This window comes from Cariama cristata, unplaced genomic scaffold, assembly GCF_000690535.1.
Source record: "Cariama cristata isolate BGI_N322 unplaced genomic scaffold, ASM69053v1 scaffold6257, whole genome shotgun sequence".
NCBI lineage: Eukaryota > Metazoa > Chordata > Aves > Cariamiformes > Cariamidae > Cariama > Cariama cristata.
This window is the reverse complement of record NW_009625985.1, coordinates 15269-36333: the sequence shown is the minus strand read 5'-3', so window position 1 is coordinate 36333 and position 21065 is coordinate 15269. Positions and strand designations below refer to the sequence as shown.

Genomic DNA, 21065 nt, shown 5'->3' with positions numbered 1-21065 from the left:
CAGGAACAAAAGGAGACTCTGACTGGTAGGAGGTACTGATACTTCCCCCTTCCCAGTAAGCAGTTATTTAAGAGTTGGAGCATATACTTTGCTGAAAGAGAGAAAGGCAGTTAGGAGAACTGCTGTTTGCGATCTCCAGGCCAATTGTAAATGGGATTTGCATACCAATTTCTCTTGACTTAATTAAAATTGAAATGTTTTTCTAGATGAAGCTGATGTTATAAAATCAAGATGATAAAGCTGCTAAAATTATAATAGCAGAAGCATGTGTTTAGAATCACACACCGGTTTGGTTGGGGTTTTTTTAGGGGGAAAAAAGTGTCAAAACTTTTGTTTTTGGCTGTCACTATTCTGTGTCCCATGGGGGTGCTGTTGATACGGCATTTGAGTAAAGGTTGCGTGAGACCTTTCTGTTTGATGTCTTAACAATGGGTTTGGTTTTTTTGTTGTTGCTCTTTAACAGAGTGGAACAATGTCAAAACTATCAAAATTTGAAATTGAGCTACCTGCAGCACCCAAGTCGTCCAAACTCAGCCTTTCTGAAAGAGATATTGCTATGGCCACAATGTATGTATCTAACTAATCAAGCCTTTCTTGGAAAAGTATGACAGTTTGGGGATGCTGAGAGAAGACAAGGACAGTAACATGGTTGCACTTGCTTCTTGTTTTAGCAGTACTGCTGCTTTAAAGTGCTTCAGTTACTGCCTTGGACAAAGCATCTAAACAACTCTCTCGGGGCAAGGTGTGGAGGGGGAAGCAAAATGAGAAGTCTTACATGAAATTGTTCTTGATTAGTACAGAAACTTTAAGAATATCAACATACCAGTTCAAAAATGAAACATACTTGTTTGTAGATGCCTAATTTTAATGAGTATAGGCTGTGCATTGTGATTTAGGAGGTGCTGTTTTAGTCTTTCACTTTTGAGTAATTGATTACCTGACTTTGGTAATCTCATATCTTCTTTTAGGATAGCTCTAACAGACTGGTAGAGCTCTTACTTGAAAATAATGCTTTAATCCTGTTGTCTTGTTAGATATGGGCAGCTTTATGTTCTCTATTTGAGGCATCACTCAAGGACTTCCAATAGTACAGGAGCAGAAGTAGTCCTCTATCATTTACCCAGGTAAGAGCAGAATGAAAGAACACTAGGGGCAATTCACGTCTGTGTGAGAGACATCTGCTTTTCTAGTTTAAACAGGCTTACTGACCAGTTCTCATCTCCGTTTCCATAGAGAGGGCTCCTGTAAGAAGACACATATTTTAAAGCTGAACAGAACCGGAAAGTTTGCACTGAATGTTGTGGATAACTTGGTGGTAGTACATCATCAGGATACTGAGGTCTGATTTATTTATTTGTATTATGTGGTGCCTTAACTTTTAAAAGTTACAGGCAGATTTTAATAACAGTGCCTGTTAGCTCTGGAAAATACTTTTGCATGTGCTTAGCTTTACCAAAAGCCAGAGTATTTGCAGGAACAAACCCATAATGGTATAAGAGAGTCAAAGTTACCCTTTTGCCTTGTTGGACTAACATTTGTTCAGGGCTGTTGCTAATGCCTGTTTTTTTTCATATACTTTTTTTCTTTTCCTCCATGTTAATTTCCTATGATACTGTGCTGCTGCACTGTGTAGGCTTTTAAGGCGTTATTCAAAGAGGCAGAGTTAAACAGGATACTAAGTTATTAATCCTGGGAACTTCTCATATCACAAACATTTGAATGATGAGTTTCTATGACACAAATTTACATGCCTTAGTTTGAAGGCCCAGATCTGCACAAACGACCTTATGCATATTGTAGCATAGGTAAAACTTGCTTGGCTGTAGCCTCAGTAGCAAGGCTTGGTCAGTGATAAAGCTAAAGTGGTGCTTTGCTCTTCACTGGTGGAAAAAGGCTTTGGCTTCTTGTATTATCTTCTCTTGAGCAGCTTCAAGAGCTGGGGCACATAATCTCATTTTGATGATTAGTTGATGTTTCAGTTACAAGTCACGTTAATTCTACACATTAGCATTTAACCCAGAGCACTTATTCTCCAGAATTTTGGTCAAGCTATAAGCGTGCCTATATAAACACAGAAAACAAAATCAGACTGAAGAGGTTAGATCACTTCCATTCTGGGTATGTTTCACTGGCACTGAAAGTGAAGCTAATATTTCCACTGTGCAAGGCTAAGAATGTGGTCCATATGGGGTAGAAGTGTTAGTGACTGAGTTGAACAAGACTGAAGGGTCTTGTTCCTTGGGGATGGGGATATCATAGGAAGATGCAGAATTTTCCTCACAGTTTCAAGCATCCATAACTAAGCAGTGGCTTAGAAGAGATTCATGTCAAAGGGGATGTGCAAGACAGAGCGAGCAAGACTTTCTAGCAGGGCCTGTAGTGACAGTTCAAGGGGCAGTGGTTTTAAACTGAGGGAGGGAAGATGTAGATGGGATACAGGGAAGAAATTCTTCCCGGTGAGGGTGGTGAGGCAGTGGCAGAGGTTGCCCAGAGAAGCTGTGGCTGCCCCATCCCTGGGAGTGTTCAAGGCCAGGTTGGATGGGGCTGTGAGCAACCTGGTCTGGTGGAAGGTGTCCCTGCCCACGGTACATCTCTTCCACCCCAAACCGTTCTGTGATTCTAATGGAGAACACAAGATGGAAATGTGAAAAGCAGCCTGAACACATGTAAATGGGTGGTAGTTCACATGTGCAAATACTAATTAATTTCTTCTTTTCAATTGCAGACTTCAGTTATATTTGACATCAAGCTAAAAGGAGAATTTGATGGGTCTGCTACCATCCATCAATTTGTACTTCCGCCTCGATCAATACAACCCTATCAAATACCTGTAGCAGGTAGAACTACAATATAATAAATATCCTAACATGGTTATCAAGATTATCTAAATGTGACAGCTGGCATACAAGAGTGCTTCAGTTTTTAGGATGCTGGTTACTAACATTTCTATTACATGTATTTAGGAGAGGGTGAGGGAGGAAAGAAGGTAAGAAGGAACTGAGCATAAATCTGTGTGCCAAACTTGAGCCTACTACAGAAGAGTTAGAGTTGCCATTTAAGGTGCATCCTTCCCATAGCACCGTGCTTTTACATTTTGAAGTTGCTGGGGTTTCGTTTGGTGGGTGGCTGGGGGTTTTTTTTGCTACAGCATAAAAGCTTGTGTGTAGTGAAAAGCACTTCATGCTTTTCTGGCTTAAGTCATGACTATTTAACTTCCTAAGTCACGTAAAGAGGCTGAGAGACAATCCAAGCTTAGAAGCAAGTTTAGAAGCAATGCACTTAGATTCTTCTTCTTGGATTATCTTTCCGTTCTCCTGTCCTGGAAGTGTAGGCAGATACTTACCCTCAAGCTGGAAGCAGCTAGAAATAGTTCCACTAGTATATGGCAAAGCAGTGTGGTTCTCTGTAGAAGAGAGAGATGCTGCTATAGGAATTATTGCACCTTAAAAGCTCTTTAACATTTGAATTTTGAAGTCACTAATAGCAAGTATGACTGATAAATCTGCAGGTGGAGGTTTAGACTAACAAAGATTAGGATCAGAAAGTACAAACCAGTCTTCTTTTTTAAGAAACTGAAGTGATTGCGTATAAATACAGCAAATGGAGTGTATGTATTTAGAATTACAGTACCAGAGATGGAACACTGCTGCAAGCATAATTTCACTGGGCTGAAAAGCAAAACAGTCATGTTTTGAAGAATTTGTTTGACATCTCAGATTTTCTTTGTAGATGATCTGGCTACACAGGTGGGTATATCTTTTTTGCCTGCATGCTGTAGGACTGCTAAACATGTTACAATCCATACTTGCCTTTTCAGTGTAAGACCGTAGTTTGTATTTTGTTAGTGTACAAGAGCTGCCACAGTGCTACTGTTCTTCACCTGATGTTATTTTTTCCTGCAGGTCCAGCCTCTGTGACCAGTCAGTCTCCTGTTCCATGTAAACTCTGTATCCTTTAAATACAAGTGTAAGAGTCCCACTGAAGCCTCAGTCTGTGTACCAAGCATGGAAGAAGCCAGCATTTGTCCAGTTTTAGCTTTTTCTGCATATTTACTTCAAGACAAAATCATACGCTGCCTAAGAGACTGCAGTGCTTTCATAGATGTGTCAATATGGAAATTAGTATAATACAATACCACATTTCTTGGTCATTTGAGATACATGTCTGAAACTACTGAATAGGTACAGCATGAAATTAAAGATATAATGCCAAGAATATGGTTCAAGACCTTACAAGAAAAGGTGACAGTAAATGAAAGCATGTTAATGGGATCTGCCTTCAGTACAGTAATGTGAATTTAGTAGCAACAGTTTAGAATTAGTATGTTAATACAGGTGTTAGAACTTTAACATTTAGATTCTTCTTCCTGGATTGTCTTTCAACCTGATATCATCATCAGTGCAAGTGAAGGTAAGTGGTGACCTGTTTGATTACTACACTCGGTATTGAAGGGGGGCGAGTTTATACCCTCAGTGCACAAAGCAGCTTAAAACAAAGTGACTAAGCTGATATACCTAGTAAGGTGACTACTCTTGGTAGTGATAACTGAGGATGACCGCCCCCATCTTTACTACAACTTTTCAGGGGTATTGCTGCTCTAAAACCATACACAGGAAGGCAAATAAATTGTAATCTAGATGTGTTCTCATTTCAAAGGTGGAAAAGGTATATGGTATAGCCTAGACATCTAAGGCGATTCACTTTGTTTTACTCCTTCAAATCAAGGTTACCTCTGGAGTCTTCAAGTGAAACTTGAACCTGTAGTTAACCTCTTGCTAGATAAAGGAAAACTAATGGATTTCCTTCTCCAAAGGAAAGAATGCAAAATGGTTATCCTGTCTGTGTGCTCTCAAAGTAAGTTCAAGTGCTTTGTCTGTATCTTGGAAGTACAACACTGCTTGTTCATAAATACACAAGTTAGCTAGGCTGCTCTTAGATTTGATGTTACCCCTGGAGCTAGCTTGGTCCTGTAAAATGTCATTTCTCTAGACTACCCTCAGTCACCATTCTAAAGGAATTATTTAACAACATGAAAGAATTCAACTCCCCCCCCCCTTTAGTTAAAATACATCTGACATGACAAAGTGTTTCTTTAAAGTTTAGAATCAAGTTTAGAGTAGAGCTTACCTTTTGAAAAAGGCAACATTAAAGCCCCTGGTTATTTCTCCTCATAGTTGCTCTTTCTTTTTATCTTTCCAGTGCTCAGTGAGCCAGAAAGGGGATCACTGTCTGTGATTGCAACTGTTTTTGACAAACTGAACCACGAATATAAGAAGTACTTGGAAGCTGAGCAAAGCTATACTATGGTAAACCCCATTAGCTACAGCAGCTTAGAGACAGCATCATCCTGTGTGCATTTTGGGTCAGCTCATGGTGAAGGCATGCTCTTTTCCGCTTAGCCCCAAGGTCCTGGCTGCCTGCAGGGTGCACCAAGACCCCGACTTAGCACTCTGTTGTGGCAGATGCTGCGTAGCTCATCTCCAGCCTGACAAGTAACATACCCCAGCGCTTGAAAGCAGAAAGAGGGTAGAAACTCAAAAAGCAACTTGGAATCTGTAACTATTAAAATAGTTTCCAGACCACTGATTTCATGGCATGCTATACTGCTGTACACCAGATGCAGTCCTGAATTACTTCCATTGAAATACCAGGTTCAAGCACTAACTCGCATGGTACAGCCACGTACTAAAAGATACTCCTAAAGCTGAGGGCCTGCATCAGAGTAGATTTAATTCATCGCCTGGCTTTGAGGCATATAATAGCAGCTACATTTATGTAACTTTTAAAAGCAGTTTTAAATTGAATACAAAAGCCCACACTGAACAGAACACAGCCAGTAGAACATGATCACGGATGTGAATTTGCTCAGTAAGGAAACATGTTTAGTTACGTTCCCAGTGGAAAACAGTCTCTGTACAGATGAGACCGACCTAAACTGTACTACAACACTACAGTTTTCTTTTAAAAAGGCTTTCTTCTTGTAGGTGGTAGAAGCAGGCCTGAGTAGAAGTAATCCACTCCTGAAACGTCCAGTCCGCACTCAAGCAGTTATTGACCAGTCTGACATGTACACACACGTTTTATCTGTATTTACAGAGAAAAAGGTAAGTTAATTTTCAGTGCTAGTTTGGCAGCTGTCTCAGAGCAGCAAACTTAAATTGACTGCTTGACCGAGCCTGCAGAAGGCTTTTTGTCAGGATGAGGGTATTTTGATGCCCATTCTTACAGGGTTACCATTAACAGGGGAAGCTATGCAAGTTCCACCTAACACTTTTTTTTCTTGTCCAGGAAGCACCTCACAAGTTCACTATAGCAGTCTTGATGGAATACATTCGCTCTCTAAACCAGTTCCAGATTGCAGTCCAGGTAAAGTACTTACACACCAAGTACATCAGCTCACTCCATGAAATTACATGGAGCTTCAGGCCAGTCTTGGTCACATGCCCGAGCCCTATACAATATTACCTGGTAGATTGTAAAAACTGGTATCGAGACATACCTTTGGTCTTCTTCCTGCATTCACAGCACTACTTGTACGAGCTGGTCATCAAAACCCTTGTTCAACACAACTTGTTCTACATGCTCCATCAGTTTCTGCAGTACCACGTGCTCAGTGACTCAAAGCCTTTGGTACGTAAGACAAGCTGCTTCAATAAGCCAGTGATGGAGCTGAGAAGGCTTCAGAATTTTAAGGTTATTTCTGCTTTTGCCCTAGGCTTGTCTGTTGCTGTCCCTGGAAAGCATTTACCCTCCTGCACATCAGCTCTCTCTGGATATGTTAAAAGTAAGCATTTCAGACGTTAGTAACTCCCTGTCCCACGGGGGTTAGACCTGTCAAACAGCTTACCTGACCAAAGTGAAGTGCCTAGCTAGCATCTCAGTCATTCGTTAAAGCAGAGTCTTACAGCTGTGATTGACTTCACAGAGACTTTCCACAGCAAATGATGAAATAGTGGAAGTTCTGTTGTCCAAACACCAAGTTTTGGCTGCCTTGAGATTCATCAGGGGGATTGGAGGACACGACAGCATTTCAGCCCGCAAATTCCTGGATGCGGCAAAGCAAGCCGAAGACGACATGCTTTTCTATACTATATTCCGATTCTTTGAACAAAGAAATCAGCGGTTACGAGGAAACCCTAGTTTCACACCAGGTAAGCAATAAGCAGTTAGAGCAAGATACTCAGTGGTGCAAACAGAACTAAGTCTTATTTCACTTCCAGTCCAGTTGAGACCATACTAAAGATGGAACTCTTGGTGCATTTTGGGCTGTATTTTAGCTTTACCTTTAAACATAGTTCCAAAGTTAACTTGTCTTACCCCTTTGCATCCCACACCCAGGAGTAAAGAGACTGAGCCAAAGAGGAACTTGCCGATTAAGCCAACCTGTTTGGCTTGCAGTTGCTTGCACTGCTTAGTTTAGCAGAGCCATTATCTCCAATTAATGCTTTCGCCTGAAGTCAGAAACTGGGTCAGGAAACCTTTGAGGTCAGTTGTGTGTTTCCACAGATCACACAAATTCGAGGCCTATATATATCTCTATACAACACTACCTCTTACTTTAAACTGCTTGCACCAGCACCATGTTGATAGTCACCAGACAGTCTGCAGGCACACAGTCCCACTCCAAGATCTCCTGTCTTGACAGTAGAGAGCTCCCATAGATATGAATCTGCTGCTTAGATACAGGAACTAGATCAAACATCTCCTTCACCACAGGAACGCTCGTCACGGGACTAGAGACACCTCAGTATTCCACTGCTTTAAAGTTCTTAAAACTCCTTTACCCAAAGGCACTAAAGATAATTAGTACTTAGAAACTGAGGTAAGTGAAATTACACCATCTTGCTTCTCAGTTTCTAAGTTTTAAAATTAACGTTAACTTTTGTTTTGCCCCTCCATTAGGTGAGCACTGTGAAGAACATGTCACCTTCTTCAAACAAGTTTTTGGAGAACAAGCTCTTATGAAGCCCACAACGTTCTGAAAGACTCTTCCACCAAAATGTATAAACTTAATTTATTGCATTGAAGTAGATTTTTGAACTACAAAATTGCTATTTTATAATAAAGTATATACAAGACATTTTGGCAAATAGTACTAAAAATATTACAACTTGTGATGGCTTCCCCCTAAAAATAGAGACAAAAATTGCATTGACCTGCATTTAAAATTAGTGTCAGTGGTTTAGCAGTCCATTCTCATACACGTCACCTCAGTTTCATTGACAAGCTATTCAACTCGCAATACAGCTGGTTTAGGTTTCTAGAAGAAAAAGATGCAACCTCTTGAAAACAGAAGTGTTTTAGTAACCTTGTTAACACATCTAGTTTTAGTAATACTGTTACACGAGCCACACGTAGCATTTCCTGAGTTTAAAGCTATGTCCAAAGCTGCAGCTGCTATCTTCTAGTTGAATCTGTGCAGGAGTCAAGTCAGTGGTGGTTACAGTGTGATAGTCATTGAACATTGCTGCGCTTCCGTTCTTAAGAAATGCTGGGCCTAAGCCACAGTTCACGGAGTCCACTGAACACTGTTAAAAACTAAAAGTAGAGGAGTCTCTCCCGTTCCGTACCTCTGGTCCTTTCTTGTGCAGCACGAGTTTTAGCTTTATTTACTGATGGACCTGAGTGAGAGAAAACAGTTATTCCAGTCTCAACATTACAGTAGATCAGGCAGCCATAAAGAAACATGCATAATCTTAATTGTTTAGGTCCAGCTTAACACCAATGAGACTTCAGAAACATGCTTCTGCTCAGCTGTTAATAGCTGGCAGCAGCAGCAATCCCCGTCAGTCTTAACCCCCTTAAGTAAGGCTCAGTTAAGTCTACTTTTAAGCACTACACTATATGCATGAATTTCTCAATTCCAGAGGACAGTGTTGGGACCAGCCTTACTGCAAAGCAAGATTGCTTCTGCAAACACAGGAACAGCGTCCCACAGCAGGTTCGCAGCTTCCACCCACCACCCTGTCCCCAGCTTTAGAGACATCCGTCGTGCTGCTCTGTGTTGGGGCCAAGGCCGTCACCTCCCTGAGGAGCAGCCCAGCGCAGGCAGACACGGCAGGCTGTGGTTCCCTTAGTTCAGCGTGGCTGTGACAGCGAGCTCGTGCTGCCGCCAGTCAGCCTCGGCTTTCCAACAGATCGGCTACTGGACTGACAGAGAGGCACATTCAAGCGCTGCTTTTTATCTTCACAATCCTTTCTATTTAATGGAGAGAAAGTGCCCACAGGTAGCTAGCTCTTCTTGTCCAACGTGTGTTTGAGCGCAGACTGTCACATCTTACCTATGTAACTAAGCAGAACGGGAAGAAATACTAGTCCATGTGTTGCTCCTAGCAGAACCATAGCTAGATACATCCTGAAGTAGAATATCTTGAAGATCTGAGATTTGGAAAAAGCCAGTACTACAATTCCTCCAAATTTGGTCAGTGTGATACCACTGAAAACCTGTCAATAAAGAAGTGTTCAAGTGATAAGTAGAGTTTTATGTAATCCATTTAAGTACTTAACATTTGCTAAAATTCTTATCTAATTTGAGGCTCCTATATGCAGTACACCTCTTTCCGTGTTAGTCTGTAGAACCAAGACCAGCTCAGGAGAAGAGTTCAACTTCCTGGTCCCACTAAGAAAGTGACACCACAGGGCAGACTCAGTGTGATTAAAAATCCACTCTAATCTGTACAGCCTCCTAGTTTAAGTTTTCCTTCAGGCACATCCAGAAAGCCACTCTGAAGTAACTCACATTCCAGTGAAGTTCCTTACCTGCCTCACCAGAACAGTCTATTCCAACCCCATCCAGGTCACTTATCTTAGACTAAGTGACATGACACTACTGCCTAAATACTGAGCCTTGCTTGCATTCCCCAAGCTCCAATTGCATCCCATATTCAGAATAAGGTGACTTTCCTAGTCACCTCTTAAGTATTTGGAAGATAGAAGCACTTAAAATTCCATGGGACAATTCAAGGTTAATCCAAATTGCTAGTTCAGCTAAAGCTTTTAGCTCTGTTCTCTATTAGGTAGTAGTAATATCAGATTAAAAATTGGAGTCTTGGTCACTCTTATTACTAGTAGAAGCCTAGGCTGACCTTTTAAGAGTTTCAAATATTCCAAAAAGAAAAGGCAAGGCCATCCTTATGCTGAAAGGATCTTGGCACAGTCTGTAAAGTCGTAACTTGGCTACTCAGTTCCCCCCCATACAGCAGGTACTTACGGAACTGCCCATGTGAGACAGAGCTTCTTCTGCACGCTCTACTCTACTGCCCTTAGTGCTAACAGTGAACGCTCTTGTCACGTGACTGCAGAATTCCACAGCAATACCACAACTCTAGAGAGTGGAAAGAAACGCACATGAGGACATCGTTTAGATGAACACTTTGATGGTAAGGTCTCTGCTTAGAACTCTAGACAGGCTAGAAAGGTGCTAGCAGCTGTGCCCAGTTCCCAGGGTTAAAACGTCATTGGAAGTTACAAGGTCAGTGTTACTTGCTCTGTAGAGGCCGTTGGTGGTAAAACGCCATACAGTACCTGCAGTCATTTAGTAATGGACAATTAATCTATTAAACAGAAATCAGAACATGAGATCATTTTGGAGGACAAAAGTTTCTTGATGTTGAAGAAAGCTGGCTTCAATACAGTGCATGCAGTAAGCACTGAACACTAAAGTCAGTTTACAGATATTAGCTGCAATAACATTGCTTTAGAGTAACACTGAATACACATGCTGATTTGATACCATAAAAGTTCAGCTGATTAAGTAGTTATTTACAACACCGACTGAACAGTTGGCAAATCTTAAACTGATACCTAGCAGGCAGACTTGTGTGAACACGTGCCTAGTTGTAACATGGGGCAACAGGTTACTCTCTCATAACTCTCAGGTCTGCCACAAATCTCGAGAGAGCACGGGAAGCCACAGCTCCAGCACTCAGCTATTAGTAACTAAGTTCTGGAGTGTTTCACCAAGGCACTCTGCCCAAGTGGTTTCATCCCTGTTTATGCAGGAACAATACTGGTGCTAGCGCATCACAGATCTACCCTACAGAACAGAAGTACAGCAGAAGCCTTAACACTAACCTATGCATCCTCACCTCTGGCTCGATCACCCTCCGTTGCCGTGCACCACCACCTACCCCATATAGCAGCAATACAACTGTTGCTGCAGAAGAGAGGAGAGCACTGCCTGACGCAGTATAGCTTACAGTTCAATTGCTGCATCTTATCAGTACTAGGACTAGTTGTCAGAATAAACCTCTTTCCTACACGCCACCTAGATGTATTAGGAAAGTTCCACTACTGTTCAAATGCCTGTCAAAGTTCAGTAGAAAATACTAGTCACTATCATGAATATATATACACACAAGACATAGAACTGTTCAAGACTTAGAAACAGAAGCATGTCTTGTTAACTTACCATGACGAGATTTACTAATGAAACCGCATTCAAGCTGATGCCCCAGAGCCACATCACTCCAAACATGTTGATGATTATCATAGCAATAGTTATTGAAACCACAATAGCCGCCCATACTTCAAAACCAAGCAGCACAGTTGTCACCAAAAATATTGATCCCAAGGAGATGCAGAGGTTGAAGATAGCATCATGCACAATTGTCAAGTATTGTTCGTAGAAGACATAAAACACACTGTGGAAAGAAGAGAAGGTGTAGTCAGCCATCTTCCTTGTTACATGACAATATTAGGTTAGCTCCTGTGCTAAGGATAAAGTAGCTCCCTCCTTATAGAGGTCACCAACAGGAACTGGCTTCCTACCATCAGTGGAATGACTCCTGCGGAACACTGGCTGTTACGTGACAACTCTTCACTAACACTTCAAATAAAGGCTGCATCTGGAAGTCAGGGTAATTCCCGCACTGCAATATAAGCAGCTACAGTAGTTGCCAGAAGGTAGTTCCTCAGATCAGTTGTGGTATCCGCAGGAACTACTGCGAAGGGTCTGAACCGACTCATTAGGCAGCGAGACCAGAAGGATGGATAGAGTTCTTTGAAGCAAAGAAATCAGTATTTCAGCTGTACAGATCCCAATTCCAACTCAATTTCCTTGTGGTACTCTTATACAGAGCCTTTAATATGTTAATCATGCAAGCATTAGCTAAGCAGTACTTGACATCACTGCTGCCTTTCCTTTAGGTTTAAATAACTGAAGTCACAGTTTGCGACTACCCAGCTCAACATATCTGCTGAAGTTAGAACTCTTAAACCCTACTATGAAAGCTAGGAAGTGCCCGAGCTGAAGCCAGAGCTGCCTTTGTAGTGAAGGACAGGTTTCTTGTAGTTATCAACCACAGTAGAGAGAAGTTCATGCTGCAGATGTAAGTTGTATTTTTGTGGTTTTACTAAAAATTCCAGAATCTCTGCATTACCTGTTACTAGACCAAACTCAAGTCTAAGATGTGATTATAGCCAGCCCCTTTTCTCAGTTGCTCGAGTTGAGTATTTGTCACCAAGACAAGAAAGATCTAAGCATACCTGTAAGGAAACACCCGGTAGTTCTTCTCTTTGATGCCCATGGTTTCAGTAATGTTATCTGCTATAATCCGAGCTTTCTTCATAGCATCAATAAAATCAGATGATGTTTTCAGTACAGTATGGTAAGTCATAAAATACGTAGCTCCAACATCAGATTTGTTGTTTATGAAGTTGACAGCAGAGCTATATGCAGCATGTCCTCTGTATAAACATAGTAACATTTTAGATGTCAATGTCAGTGAGCACCATTCAAATTTATTAGCTTTTGTAACTTATCATCTTGTTCCCAACGGTTTCCAAAACTGATAAAAGCTTCAGAGTGCAATACATTCGAAGATCGCACAGGATATACTAGAACAGACTAACTACAGAAGTTGTTTCTCTTGGAACAGCAGCTTTCCCCTGTACAATTTAGTTGATGATGCATCTGTTTTCCCAGTTTTGTTTCAGAAAATACTACAGAACAGGTGAGACTTCAACCTTTGTATGCCTTTTAGAAGGACATTAGGTATCCAACCTTGCAGACATAAAAGATTCACACTTCCAGAGCAAGTATGTTTGACACACCGGTCTAAGCAAGATATATAGAATAGGGCTCTTACCCTTTGCCACATTTTGGATTAGGGTTGTCCGATAGGAACATTGGTAAAAATGTCATGAAGTCTTTGCCCTGCGGTCTCTGCTTGCCTTCTTGAGTTAGTGGTCGACAACGAGTGCAGGATGGATCGGTGACTGAAGAGATACAGGAAGAAGGTCAGCTACAGGATCAAGTGCGCTCTGTCATAACACTAGAAACTTCTGACTTGCAATACTACAGGATACAATTCCATTAAAAGCATTTCCACTGATGAAATAACTGATCGGCCCTGAAATTCAGTATAAAATTTGTAGTCCTTTATTTTTATTTATTACTACTGAGGCAAGAGCTACCAGAGACCTCAGTTACTTGTGCACTATCTACGTTAGACCTGATGAGAATTATACCAAACTGAAGGATCCAAACAAGAACAGCACCAAGTTTGTGTGCTCTAATGAAACCAGAAGGATCAAAATTTTTGTAACAAGTTATTTTTTGAATAGTCATTACATTGGCTGTCTAGGTAGGCTGTCTTCAACCTGCAGCATTCAGGCAGAATATTTAAGCTCACTCAAACAGCAGTCCAAACAAATTAGAGGGCAACTCAAGAGGTGCCTGCTCACAGTAAGAAAAGCTATTCACCTGACTCATACCATGCAAAAATGTTTTGGCTGTGAAACTTATAAACCAAGCTAATCCCCTTGCAACAAGCTGGATGCTAATACCTGAAGCATTGCAAAACTGTCCAGTGGTATTGTAGACTCTGCAACAGGATGACTGTGGCTTCACCCAGTCAAAGTAGTCATCAATCCAGGATGATGGGGCATAGCCTATCCTCGTGCTAATAAAATAACGTAACACATCCATCATCAGTAATTTTATGTTTCGTTCCAGAACACATCCCTTGATCTCTCTAGTGCTGACTTACGCCCCATCAACTCATTCTGGTCCAAGCTACTTAGTCCCCTGCTCCAGTACCCCACCCAAGAGCCAGTCTTGCTCGTAACACTGCAGCTAGCAAACAGCAGGAGCATCTCCCTTGCATTCAAGTTCCACTGCCAAGCTCAGCTTGCCATTCCCCTGTGCGCTCTATGCCCCATCCTATTCCAGATACCATTGCCTCAGTTTTCAAGCAAAGCTCCTCCTTCAGTTAGGCTGAAGTAAAACCACAGAACTACAGTGGAAGGAATCAGGAAGAGACTTTCTTCAGTTGTTGGCTATTGAACTCCAGATACAATCCCTGGTTAGCCTTGCTAGGCTAGGCTAGTTTATCCACCAGATTCAGAAGATGAGCATGCAAGTAATTTTCTAGGAGAGCTTACCCATACTGAGAGGTTTTCGTGAGTTTTCCTTACTACCGGTTCTCAGATTCCTTGAAGGATCAAGCCCCTTTTCCAAACCCCCGTACATCAGTATATCCCACCAGTCCAGACAGTTTTATCCTCATTCTAGGAGATTGCCACAGCTTCTTCCCTTCCTCCTCCTCCCAAAATGACAGTATAAAGCAAGTACGATAGTGTCAGTTGCACGACCAACAGCTGAGCCTCAACTAAATTAAGAGGACATACTGGTCAGCTACAGCTCTTCCACGTGACTGTGCAGAGAAAAGCATGAAAGACTTACTAGCTACCAATTTCTGCAGCATTGAAGACTTGCTGGACAAGTGAATCATTATTACATCCCATTCCACCACACACCATGTTCTGCCCTTCCAAAGAGGTGTAGTTGTGCCCTTCTTCTAGGACAAAGTAGACAGGAGGACCGGTATGCAAGTACTTGTTGACTTGGCTGAAGTAATCTATTACATAGGAGTCCTTAAAGGGAAAGTTTTGAGTTACTATGACATAATATTGAGGCAGCACAACAAGATATCAAGGTGTTAATTCAGCCGCAAATTGCTGAAGAGCAACATGATGTTAAGACTTACATCTGGCATTGAGAGAGACTGATCCAGTCCAATCTCTACATTATGCATAACTGCTGTACTGAATGACAGAACTCCCACAAACACTGCCACCTGCAAAAAAGCAAATTCATGGAAGCGAGAACTGTACAGGAACAACAAGCACCAGAAGTAATTTACTAAGTTAACAGGAACCATGCAAAGAGACTCTAGTTTAAGTATGCTACCCAGGCTTAGTACAACAGTGGCAGTAAAACCTAGTTGCTCAGAGTTCCCTTTGGAGCCACGAGGGAAAATCTGTACTTAGAAGGCAGCAGTGAAAGATATGACAAACACCTTCTGTAAGTAAGCCCAGTAACCTCAAACTGAATCACGGATTCAGCAACACTCGAGATTAAAGCAGTGCAGGAGCCAACATGTGCCGATTTTTAGCATACACCTAAAGTGATCTGATTGTCAGTAATGCAACTCTTAATTCTGGGCTTCGGACAATTCAAGGTCAAGCCTCTATTTACTAGAAATACTCTTGCAGTTACAAAGCTCATTCCGATACTAATCCTGAAAGCGAAAAATACTAGAAGCTTCATTTGTTTCATTGTGTTGAAGATTTTTCCTTCAGTATTTACACCTTCAGACTCATTACACTTTTGCTCAAGTTTAGACAACTGCTTACTTTGAACACAGTATACATACCACTATTGGTCTCATCCAATCCTTAAGCAGGCATGGAGAATACAGATTTTTGAAGAACAGAAATAAGATGCTCTCAGAACGCTGGACTCCACTCGTTTCTTCACTGCTTTTGATGCAACACAGAATATCCAGTCTATTCCTCTGAAAATGGATTAAATGCCAGGTTTAGTACAGTTCTTCAGAAGATGCCATCCCAATTACACTGCAGTTACAGGTAAATTTATACTCACCTCTTGACGCTTAATATCCAAGCCCAGGAGACTTACAAAGCAAGTGACTTGAAGAATAAAGTCTATGAGCACAGCCATTCCAGCAAAAAGGGAGAATGTGCGAACCGCTGGCATCGTAGACAGTGTCCCTGAAGGAAGTGACCCAGTTTAAGCAAGCTCCCTTCTGTTAGAAACGCATGAGCATTTTCTAGGCAGATATTCAATTTAAGTGCTAGCTTTATAGAAGGACAACGAGCCTTCGTCTTCAGAGTAAAGAAAACAGCTGATATAAGCCTAGCTACAACTGCTCTTTGATCTGTTTGACAGCATTAAGGCTGTGCAAAGAAGCAACTGGCTTTAAAACGTTTCTCAATTCCAAAGTTACTAGTCTTGTGTAGACTGCATAAGAAGGTAGTTAAGGAGTCTGTCAAGCAAGATGTTGCTCCAGTATTAAGCCACTCACTGCAAGTTGAACCAATGGCAAATTACACTTCAGGTAAACAAGTTCATTATGAAAGAAGGCCAACTTATACTTGAAGGATAACAACATAAGCTATGCCTGTAACACATGCTGTAAGAGTGAACCTCAAATATCATCTCTGAAGGGCATTTTTCCAAGCAGTGGCAAGATGACTGAAGGCAATACAGGAGTTAGCGCACCCTGACATTTGATATACTACTAAGGTTAAATTTAGACTTGTCAGTCACTACAAATCAGTAAAAAGCTCCAGCTTTTCAAGGTGAAGAGCTTGCCAGAATCAGAATTGGGTCTTTTTAACTGTGCCAGTGTCTTCAGGTACTATAATGCCTATCCCCAGCAGAGGTCAAGTTAAACTTGATTATAGCACTGAACAACTAAACTAAAACTTCCTCTACAAATTCTTGTTTTGATTTGGTATTTTAGTTCTGCATTTATTCTTGCAAGATGCAGGTATGATAAGGCCCTTATCTTCAAATATTAAAGAAGTCTTACCAAGAAAGAATGCCACAGTCTCCGAAAAAGACGAGAGAAACATACTGGGTGCCACATCTCCCAAGACTCTGCCAATCTGTTTATCCAGAGTTTCACCTTGAAGGCGCTCATCTCTCTGTTTTAAGGCAAAAATTTATTATTAGGAATCACACAATTTAGAAAGTGATTTAATATAGCTTAAAAAAACACCTTTCAAACATCCAAAAATATCTTTTATTGTTTTCACTGCACTAACATGACTCAGATAAAAAAGCAGAGATTCCCTAATACAAAAGCAGCACAAACAACCCCTGTTGCCTTGCTTCAAGCTTAACATAGAATACGGTACTAAGTTCAGTACCTCAGCCAAAACTACACACCTGCCAGAGGCAGTGCCATGCTTCAAGCTTAACATAGAATACAGTACTAAGTTCAGTACCTCAGCCAAAACTACACACCTGCCAGAGGCAGTGCCAGTTTCAGTGGGCTATTGGGCCTGTCAAATTAGAAAGCCGACTACCCACTAAGACTTAAGTGTCAGAAGTCCCTGGTCTGAAGCATGTAGTTTAGTCCATCATTACTACTCACAATATGCTAAAGTTACAAGTGAACAAAACAGTAGTCAAGCTCTACAACTACCAGAGAAGGATGTTAAAAATATTATTCATTTGTACATCATCAGTATGCGGACCAGAAACAATGTTAAATGAGCTTGATATCAACCAGCAGTAAGAAAAAGCAGAGATTTTGAAGTTTTTTTTGTGGAGGTGGAATGTACATATAATCTTGGCTCTCTTCAAGATCACGAGATATTCTGTGAGAGTCCAGAGCTGTTCAGACTGGGCTCAGCACTGGAATGCAGAAGACTTTCTGATCCAAGTTAATAGCCTTCAAAGATGACAGGCACATTTAGAAGAGTCTGTATGAAAGACTAAATACCTGAAGTGTCTGGACTATAATGAAAATGTTGTCCACTCCAATAGCCAGCACCAAGAAGGGGATTACTTCTATCACAATCAGCGTCACTGGGATTCCAAAATAGCTGAAAATGCCTATAGAACATGCCACTGAGCTCAGTACAATCAGGATGCCTGCAATGCCAAGGGAGATCTTCGAATCCACCTAAAAAAGTTGTAAAGACTGTCAACCAAGCCAGCATCATCACAGAGGACGGATTATAGCAAAGGTAAAACCAATCCTCTTACATTTAGTGTAGTTAGTAGAAAGCTGGTTCTTTTGAAGACCCAGATATTTAAAAATAAAAAACAACCAGCCTTGAAGTTACAAGCCTTAAAGCTGAAGTTAACTGCACATCAAGTCAAAATACTTAGTTGAGGCTATGAAGCACACATGAATTGTCAAGTAGGACAAGAAGGACAATGCTCCCCCTAGCTCCTGCCCAAGGAGGACTCAATGCTTTAAGACAAGATTGAATATGAGCATTCTGCAAAAAGATTCAAGTCACTTAAGGGTAAGAAAAACTAGTCAGCAAGCTGTAGCTTCAGTGTTTATAGCAGTGAGAACTATACACGTACCAGCAGTTTTTTACAGCTCTGGATATGTCCCAAAGCTATGGAGATGTATAGAAACATTACAATATAGCTTATCAACACAGTGCCAACATCACTGTTGCTTTCACGATTGATTTCATCTTCAATACTCCGTTCAGCAGAAAATGATATAGTTAAGTTTGGATTATCATAGTTCTTCAAAAAGGTAATAAACCTAAAAAGAACCCAACAACCAAGTCAGTCATGCTTTAAAGGATAAAACATCTTGTATTAGAAATACTAAGAAGTCAGTTGAAGGTAAATTTAAATCATCTGTGTGGTGCAAGAGTGCATTGTGGCCAGACAGCACTTTGAGGGACCTTCCTCATTTGTATGAAAGGGGTGCTGGCTACACATCCCTAGAACTCTGCTCCAAGCACTAGAAATACACTATGCTGAAATACTTTCCATGTTCTCTCCAGAGTTTGAGGACAACCAGATATCTTGCATAAGCTTAAGCTATTTCAAAGTGTAAGTGTAATTTTCCTCAGAGCTAGACCTAGAAGTACACACATGAAATATGACTGCAGCTTGCTTACAGTACTTGAACAATTTATTAGCCTTACTACAGTTCCCCTAACTGACAAGAGGTGCTTATGACACAGGTAGACACTACTTATACTTGCACTTGGTCTCAGACTTTCTAGTACAGTAGTTTTTGTCTGAACTGTTAGCCAGAGCAGTTGGCCTGTGTAAGCCAACATCAGCTCTTCAAGATGGTGAAGGCGATGAAAGCTTCATCTGGAAGAAGTTTCTAAAAATTAAAGTTTAAGAATTACAGGATAATGCTGGACCTTTCCACTGGTGGTTAACAGTCCACTAGATTGGAGAGTCTACCCATGTAATTCTAGCTGAAGTAAAATATAACAAATACTTTCTAAAGTTACTTACCAGCAAGTACTACTGAACTAGGTGGTCACTAACAAGACTAGAACCTATCTCCTCAAAGCAAACGAAGTATGCCAGATAAGGTGAAATTCTTATGACCAGCATAGTCTGTCCTTAACTGGTTCTTCTGCCTCTCAAAACATCCCTGTAGTTATACTGAGAAACTTCCAGGACAGTACAGATGTTTTTCATATATCTACATTTAAAGCTGCTCTAAGTAACATGCATTTCAGAACACAGAAAGCCTACTTACTCTTTTTCCCATGCCAAGGCTTTCATTAGCTTTCTTGAGTCATTGTAGTAGTTGTTCACAGGAAAAGTAATAACAAGAGCTGTAGCATTATTATAGTTATCATCTATAGGATAGGAAAAAAATTGTCAGGCATTATGAAATGGAGCTTCAAGATAGCAGTACCAGTACAGGCAGGTACAATAAAGTTAAAATGAGTATTGTCCAAAGCAATCCCATCCCTACACCTCCATTAAATGCAATCTGTTTAACACCACTGAGTTCTCAAACACACTACCGAAATAAGAACAGAAACTGATAAGCACTCCAGATTGTATTCAAAAGTAATTATTCATTATTTACCATGTTCATGGCACCCTAACATTCAATTATTACATGGTTAGACAAGGGGCTACTATATAACCAGTGCTTATGACTTGCCATCTAATGAGAAACAGGATGTGGTTTCCCAAACACTGTGCCTCTTGCATACTCAGATTTTACTCAAAGCAAGTACAAAAACCCTACAGTTTAATCAAGTGCTCGCCTTCAAAGGCTCTTTTAGTACATTTGTGTCTGATGTATCTAACAAGTTATGTTTAATTGAATAAGTTTCTTGAACAAAAATCTGCCTTCAGAATAATTATGGAAGGATTTCCTTAGTGAATACATTGATCTATTCTTAACTGCTTTGTCTGATCAGTGACAATACCTTATTCTAACTCAAAAGCAAAATAAATGCACATCCCAGCGTGTCAGCTTGAGATACTTTATGTCTTTACCTAGTCTCCAGAAACTAGAGATCATCTAGCAGGCTGAAAGCAGACTGACCATTTGCATACTTGTTAACAGGACAAGTATGTTCCAGTAATAGACTGCTTGCATTTTGCACTTCCAGAGTAGTCTGCCTCCAATCTCAGCACTGATCTACTGAAAAGTTATTTAAAATATCCTCACTTATTGAAAGTTTAACAAAATTCCAGTTTCTCTGGAGTGCATTTGAACACCGGTGTTTAAGGTGCCCACCTTCAGTGCCAAAAAGACAGCACACAACTACGTGCTCTCAAGACTTAAACTGGAATACTGTTTTGCCACCTACCATCATATCCTCCCAACACCAGCCATGGAAATACAGGTCCACCAAATGTTCCTAAGCAGGGATCGTGAAGCAAGCTTGTGTCATTCAGTGATGCTGGAGCCCTAAAGAGATCACCAGCAATGATTGTTAGCTTCTGCTTGTCAACTGAGGCACAGCATCACAGGATAAAAAAAGTAAAAAGCTGTTGTGTTATAACCGAGAATCAAGAGAGACACAAGATAAGACCACCAGTGATACCTTGCCCTTGTGCTATGTTTCCTTTGAATTTAAATACAGTTTTAAAGGTGTGTTCCTTACAGTTTCTAAGACAAGGAGCAACTTCTACTCAGCTGAACTCTAAACTCAAGTGAACACTTAGAAACTGTCTTCTGTTACAGAACTCTGTCTCAGAAGTGTTTGAAACATGTTTAAGGTAAACCAGAGCCAGTGTCTGCACCAAACCAAGCTTAACTGGAAACCTGATTAAAATGTAACTCCTG

At 40.9% G+C, this 21065-nt stretch overlaps 2 protein-coding genes across 2 annotated transcripts in view; one reads left to right on the top strand and one right to left on the bottom strand.

Moving 5' to 3' along the window:
• LOC104164487 (chromosome unknown open reading frame, human C18orf8) overlaps positions 1-8095 on the top strand; it is a gene marked incomplete at its 5' end in the record, with an annotated part of 13867 nt that extends 5772 nt beyond the window's left edge. The window contains 14 exons of the mRNA XM_009703826.1: positions 464-567; positions 1035-1124; positions 1234-1339; positions 2726-2837; positions 3903-3947; positions 4357-4410; positions 4726-4854; positions 5200-5306; positions 5985-6104; positions 6289-6366; positions 6526-6630; positions 6716-6784; positions 6926-7151; positions 7903-8095. Of these exons, the coding sequence (XP_009702128.1) occupies positions 464-567; positions 1035-1124; positions 1234-1339; positions 2726-2837; positions 3903-3947; positions 4357-4410; positions 4726-4854; positions 5200-5306; positions 5985-6104; positions 6289-6366; positions 6526-6630; positions 6716-6784; positions 6926-7151; positions 7903-7982 (1425 nt within the window). The remainder of the gene's footprint in view (positions 1-463; positions 568-1034; positions 1125-1233; positions 1340-2725; positions 2838-3902; positions 3948-4356; positions 4411-4725; positions 4855-5199; positions 5307-5984; positions 6105-6288; positions 6367-6525; positions 6631-6715; positions 6785-6925; positions 7152-7902) is intronic.
• The window catches only part of NPC1 (Niemann-Pick disease, type C1), a 22740-nt gene continuing 9672 nt past the window's right edge, over positions 7998-21065 (bottom strand). The window contains exons 10-25 of the mRNA XM_009703825.1: positions 20587-20687; positions 19512-19614; positions 18356-18545; positions 17760-17942; positions 16842-16956; positions 15890-16017; positions 15660-15800; positions 14991-15080; positions 14687-14877; positions 13789-13904; positions 13089-13218; positions 12487-12687; positions 11411-11642; positions 10211-10324; positions 9282-9444; positions 7998-8621 (exon numbers count right to left, since the gene is read on the bottom strand). Coding sequence (XP_009702127.1) covers positions 8539-8621; positions 9282-9444; positions 10211-10324; positions 11411-11642; positions 12487-12687; positions 13089-13218; positions 13789-13904; positions 14687-14877; positions 14991-15080; positions 15660-15800; positions 15890-16017; positions 16842-16956; positions 17760-17942; positions 18356-18545; positions 19512-19614; positions 20587-20687 — 2281 coding nt within the window. The 3' untranslated portion in view covers positions 7998-8538. The remainder of the gene's footprint in view (positions 8622-9281; positions 9445-10210; positions 10325-11410; positions 11643-12486; positions 12688-13088; positions 13219-13788; positions 13905-14686; positions 14878-14990; positions 15081-15659; positions 15801-15889; positions 16018-16841; positions 16957-17759; positions 17943-18355; positions 18546-19511; positions 19615-20586; positions 20688-21065) is intronic.